General features: G+C 38.7%; 1 protein-coding gene across 1 annotated transcript in view; it reads left to right on the forward strand.

The window, feature by feature from the left end:
• tgfbr1.S (transforming growth factor beta receptor I S homeolog) overlaps positions 1-3,164 on the forward strand; it is an 80,689-nt gene extending 77,525 nt beyond the window's left edge. The window contains 2 exon segments of the mRNA NM_001090615.1: positions 1,618-1,748; positions 2,594-3,164. Of these exon segments, the coding sequence (NP_001084084.1) occupies positions 1,618-1,748; positions 2,594-2,719 (257 nt within the window). The 3' untranslated portion in view covers positions 2,720-3,164.
• The last annotated feature ends 2,836 nt before the right edge of the window (positions 3,165-6,000 follow it).

Genomic DNA, 6,000 nt, shown 5'->3' on the forward strand with positions numbered 1-6,000 from the left:
AAATACTGCGATGGCTGCCCACACACTATTATTAAAACTTAAAAATAATATACCTTTTTTTGTGTAATATAGTATTAAAAACTACACCATAAAAGTTATGACCACAGCCAATTGTGGAAAATTCACGCACTGTTTGTAAGGATATATTTTACAGGATATTCAAGGATCTTGTTTATTATAAATAAATACAAAATCGCTCCATTAAAGTTTTTAAAGGAGAATTAAACCCCCTCTTAAGGAGAGAGAGAGAGTGCCATCCACTAGCCTCATTGGCTCCCTGCTCACTTCCACCCCGCATATCTCACTACTATTAGAATGTCACACAGACCAATGTATGCAGAGTAGGGCAGTGGAGCTCACAGGCACCATCTTCGGCTCTTCTTCATTTCTCCAGCTATCTGGTGCATACACCGTAAGCACAAACAGCAAACTGGCTCCAACTGCGCATGCACAAAAATTTTTTTTTCTGTGGTCCTTTATTGAGCATATTTGACGTTACCGAAGATGGAATCATGGAGCTCCGCTGTGCTGCATGCAGAGGTCTGTGTGACATTTAGCGACACTTTCGTAGTGGGCTGTGCAGGGAGGAAGTGAGCGGGGTGACAATAAAATAATAAGAACACCCTATCCGAGACGGGTAACAGCTGGTATACAGGGTCTAATAATATAAATAAAATATCAAGTCTTAAGACCCCCCCTGATACCCAGAGGCTGAACCCCAGGCAGATAGGTGAAAGGGGGGCAGATGGTGGTCTCAGGTAATCATACAATGGCATGTTGACCAAAATGTCAAGACTCTGCAGACAGAAGTCAAAGGGTTAACTGCAGTTCTGAAACTGCATGATTTCTCTAACTGCTGACGCCCAGCCTGTCTCAAACATATATTTTATGGTTTGTGTATGTTGGAATCGAGGAACCATAAAATTGTGCAATAGGTATTGCAATATTTACTATAGTAAGCGTACATGCCTTCCAATATAGAAGGAGGGTTTTCAGCATGTATGGTATATCCGTGTACCCTTTGCTCTTATTTATGGTAAATGACCTGTAAAAGGTATAAGAGCTTGTTGTAAGAGGAGTGTCTTTGGGAAGCCCTTCTGTCACACTTAAGTGCTACACTGTGGTGTGATTGTGACAACTTCCTAAGCAAAATTCTTGTATTGTTTTTCTTTGTCTAATAAAAGACCTCACTTATTTTGAATAGCCTTCTCTCTGAGTTTTGATTTATAACAAGGCCTGAATAATAAAAAATATCTACAGGGGGAAGCAATGGGGGCTAGTGGATGGGACTTTCCATATAGAAGGGAGGTTAAGTTCTCCTTTAAGTGCTATGTGTTAGAGACAAGAGGAATGAGATTACTGCCCTGTAGTGCATTCAATTTAACTGGGTGGGTAACCTACAGACACCAATAGCAGTGTAAGTGCTGCTAGTTACAGTAGTTTTCACTACCTTATAAGTGCAATTACTTAAATATAACTTGCAAGTAAGAATAGTAGTCAGTAACTACTAAAAATGTATTTCTGTAATATTAAACGTACACGGTAGCCTAGGTCATAACTGTTAACATTTTGATTGAGTGTTTTGTTTTAAATGATTGACGTTCAATTTTTTAATAGGAATCCATGAAGATTATCAGTTACCTTATTATGACCTTGTACCTTCTGACCCATCTGTTGAAGAAATGAAAAAAGTGGTTTGCGAACAGAAATTAAGACCGAACATTCCAAACAGATGGCAAAGTTGTGAAGTAAGTATTCGGCATCAATAATAAAATAGCATGCTATCATCCAAAACACATATATATATTAATTCAAAAAGCTATGACAACTTTTTTTTTTTTACCAGCATTAGGAAATGATTAAATGGTGCTTTCTGGCACCTTCCATTTAGGGGATTATATTTTCTTTGTGAATGAAATAGAAGATCTGAACACAAACCATTCCTGTCAGTTTATGGAGGGAGGTGTGAGCTCTACCTTTCTGTTTTATATTATGTAATACAGGTATGGTATTTTCCAGAATATATGGCTTTTATCCAGAATGCTTGGGACCTGAGGTTTTCCAGATAAGGGATCTTTCCATAATTTGGATCTCCATCTACTAAAAAATTATTTAAACATGAATTAAAGCCAGTAGGATTGTTTTGCCTCTGATATGGATTAATTATATCTTAGCTGGGATAAACTACAATGTACTGTTTTATTATTACAGAGAATAAAGAAATCATTTTTAAAAATTTTTATTTATTTTAATAAAATGGAGTCTATGGGAGAAGGCCTTCCTGTAATTTGGAGCTTTCTGGAGTATGTGTTCTTATGTTTACTGCTAAAACATTTCCCTCATTTGAACTTTTATTTTAACTCTTTTGCTGAAATATCTTTTTGAGGTACTGCTGGCAAATATGTGGAATAACCTGCTCCGTGCCAACAATATTTACAATTTTTTTAGCCTAGCATTTCCCTTTAACCTTAATACTTAAATCTTTTGAGTCCTAAATATAATGTACTTATCTGAGACTTTGTTAATGTTTTATTTCCACATTCTGAGTCTGGTGAGAACAGAACCTAGTAATAAAATGATCTCTTTTTGGCAGGCACTGCGTGTGATGGCCAAAATAATGCGTGAATGTTGGTATGCCAATGGAGCAGCACGTCTAACAGCTTTACGAATCAAGAAAACTTTGTCACAACTAAGCCAACAGGAAGGCCTTAAAATGTAACAAGTCTTTGAACTAAATTCATTAGTCCTTTATTTACCCCATCCCAAGTTACACTGTTCTACCTCTCCAAGTGAACTGCCTTTCTAAAACATCATAGGAACCTCAAGGAAAAGTTGTAGGCCGTGTTGTGCATATAATATACAAAATAATTTTGCATTGGGGTCAACATCTTCCCAGGAAATTTTGTAAATTTTTTATAGGTATTTCTGTTAATAGAATGCCACCAATGCTGGCCTTCTGTTCATTTTTTTTTTTTAAACCCTTTGTTACCAATATAATTTTTTTTTTAAGAGTTTTATTAGTACCATTTCTGAAATTCTTAATGTTCCTTTGTCAATGCTGTCTAATTATATTCAGAGCCTTTGGAAATATATTTTGAAAGGCTTGTGTAAATATACATATCTTGCATACAAAATAAAAAATCCTATACCACAGTTTTTGGAAATACGACATATGCAGGTCTGTTTTATATAGCTATAAGCCATCAGAGTTATGCAACAATTTATATTGTACAAGTTGTGTTTGTATTTGAAAAGAAATATTAACCTTGAAATATATAGGGAATAAGGTTTGCGCCTGTTGTAAAATATAAACATTTTACATATATTAAAAGGAGTCCATATCAAAATTGCTTTTATATAGGCCATGGAGCTCTAAGGTGACTTTTAATACCCTCATATTTTACAACTGGGAGTACATTATTTTTAATATTACACAAGTTGGAGACTGAAATAAACAGCATTTATAAGGTTATAATTTAAAGGATATTCACAGCTCTCTTGTATTATAACTTAATATTTTATAACTGTTTAAAAAACCTGTACCTGACCAGAATACCAGCTGCTGCTTAAAAAACTGTAATGTGATTTTTGTAAAAAATATACTGCACAATAACTTCTGGGGGGCGCAGTATTTTTCTGATATTGATACATTCCTGTGGAAATATATATATAAACAGACCATTATTACTTAAAACACAGAGGCACAATATTCTTTCCATACTCCGTTTTCTCCAATATTGCCAGTCATGCTGAGTTGGAGGCAGCACAATCATTTCATAGGCTGCAGTATACTCCCAGCCTGTGGAAGGTTTGCACTCCCTCCAGACTAGTGTGACGAGGTAGGAGAACGTTTTGCTGCTCTTTTTTGAAAGGAGACTTCAGGTACTGGTGAACTAAAGGTGACCATAGGCCAATTCCTGTGCGATCCAACAAATCCATCAAATTATTTTGAGGTTAGTGGGCACCGAACAATTGTGCATCTTATGATTTTTCATCCAACATCGGTCAAATAATCGATCGATCAGGATACAAAATTTTCATAATTCACATTGAAATGTATCCATTGTCCAATTGTTTGCAGGGCCAAGCAGGCAGTTACCCACCGTTTTCCTAGCATTAACTAGACTATATCTCTTCAAATGGTCTATTTAGATGATGGACTAATCATATATTCAAAAGCTTGGTCTTACGATAACAAAAGATCTTTTAAAAATCTTAATTTCTATGGCCACCTTAAGGGGCAGCCACCTTAAGGGGCAGCTTGATGGTAAAGAATATTATGCCTTTACTTTTATGGTAATACACATTTATATCCATTTTAATAGGAATGCTTCAATATAACTGCTCTACATACACAAATAATCTCTCTAAATTTTCCATTTTGCCATTAGTTTATATCTTAAACTAAGCACTAAATCTCTATACCAAGGAGAAACAGGGTTCAGCATTTTAATAATTTCATGTTACCATGGTCATTCCTCCATTTCTATATGAGAACAAGAGACGAGATGGACAGAAGAATAGTATGTAATGCAATACATTTTTTTCCACTTCCTTAAAGGACCAGTAACACCATTTTTAATTCTTAAAAAAAAAAGACTTACCTCCAATATGCTGATCTTTCCTGCTGTTTGGATAAGACATAGGAAAAAACTAAAACCTGCATTGTCCCACGGCATCCAAGGGGTCTCCGCCATCTTCTTGCTTGTTCTCCTTCTTCTCCCCCTACGTGCACACTGCTATGTCTCTCTTCTGGGATCCGACTTCCGGGTTTGTGACATCACTTCCGGAAGTTTCCCCTTCACAAACAGCCTCTCTCTAAGCATCATCTCTTGTCCTGGTTGCGCAGCCGTACTGTTACATTCCCTCCCCCCAGCATTTCACTCTCTCCCCGTTCTTTTGCCCAGATGTTCTGTTCCATTCCCTCCCCCCAGCATGTCTCTCTGTCCCCACAGAATCTCTTGTCAAGCCTTTCCGTTCCAGAATTTATTTCCCTCCCCTCAGCCTCTCTGCTGACAGCCTGTCACCTCAGCCTTTCTCTCCCCACAGCCTTTCCCTCCCTTCAGCCTCTCTGCCGGCAGCCTGTCACCTCAGACTTTCTCTCCCCACAGCGTTTCCTTCCCTCAGCCTTTCCCTCCCTCAGCCTTTCCCTCCCTTCAGCCTCTCTGCCGGCAGCCTGTCACCTCAACCTTTCTCTCCCCACAGCATTTCTGTCCCCGCAGCCTTTACCTCCCCTCAGCCTCTCTGTTGGCAGCCTTTCTGTCCCCTCAGCCTTTCTCTCCCTGCAGCGTTTCAGTCCCCGCAGCGTTTCTGTCCCCTCAGCCTCTCTCCCCATAGCAGTTTACTCACCACTGCCTGTTCAGATGCTCTGCCTCGCACGACCTTACTTAGCTCCTGGTCTGCTCTGTGTTCTGACTTCTGGTTCCTTACTTCCTGGAACATCATCTGGAGCGCGCAAGATGTGGTGAACTGGTCACCCTATCGCCGTTTTCCAATGTATGGCAAAAACGCTATATTAATGTTTTAGGGTATGGCTATTATTTTTAGCATATAGAATGAATTTTTTTTATATAAACATTATTGATGTTACTGGTCATCTAAGGACCTAATGTTGTGTAGGGGCAGAAAGAGACTTCCACAATGGTGCTGTCAAGAGTGTGGCAACAAATAGGACATAGTGAGTAGTGGAAGCTTTCCCCATCTCTAGGTCTGGTGGCAACACATAGAGAAGAACTAGTGCTGGAGAAAATGTATGAAAAATATCCAGTTTAATATGCAGAACATGGCAGAGCTCCAGCCACAATATGATATAGTGAATTCCTGAGCCAGAGTCCCACATGTAAAAACATTACCATTCTGCTGGGAGGCTCTTATTCTTGTTACACCTGTGTCACCCAATCCCTTAAAAGAGACAGGAGACCTCTCTGATTATCACCCCTCTGGCTGGCAGTTTAGAGCAGGAGGTAAGCTGGCCTGCCAGGTTGATGTGCATGCACCGGG

This window comes from Xenopus laevis, chromosome 6S (assembly GCF_017654675.1).
Source record: "Xenopus laevis strain J_2021 chromosome 6S, Xenopus_laevis_v10.1, whole genome shotgun sequence".
Classification (NCBI taxonomy): domain Eukaryota; kingdom Metazoa; phylum Chordata; class Amphibia; order Anura; family Pipidae; genus Xenopus; species Xenopus laevis.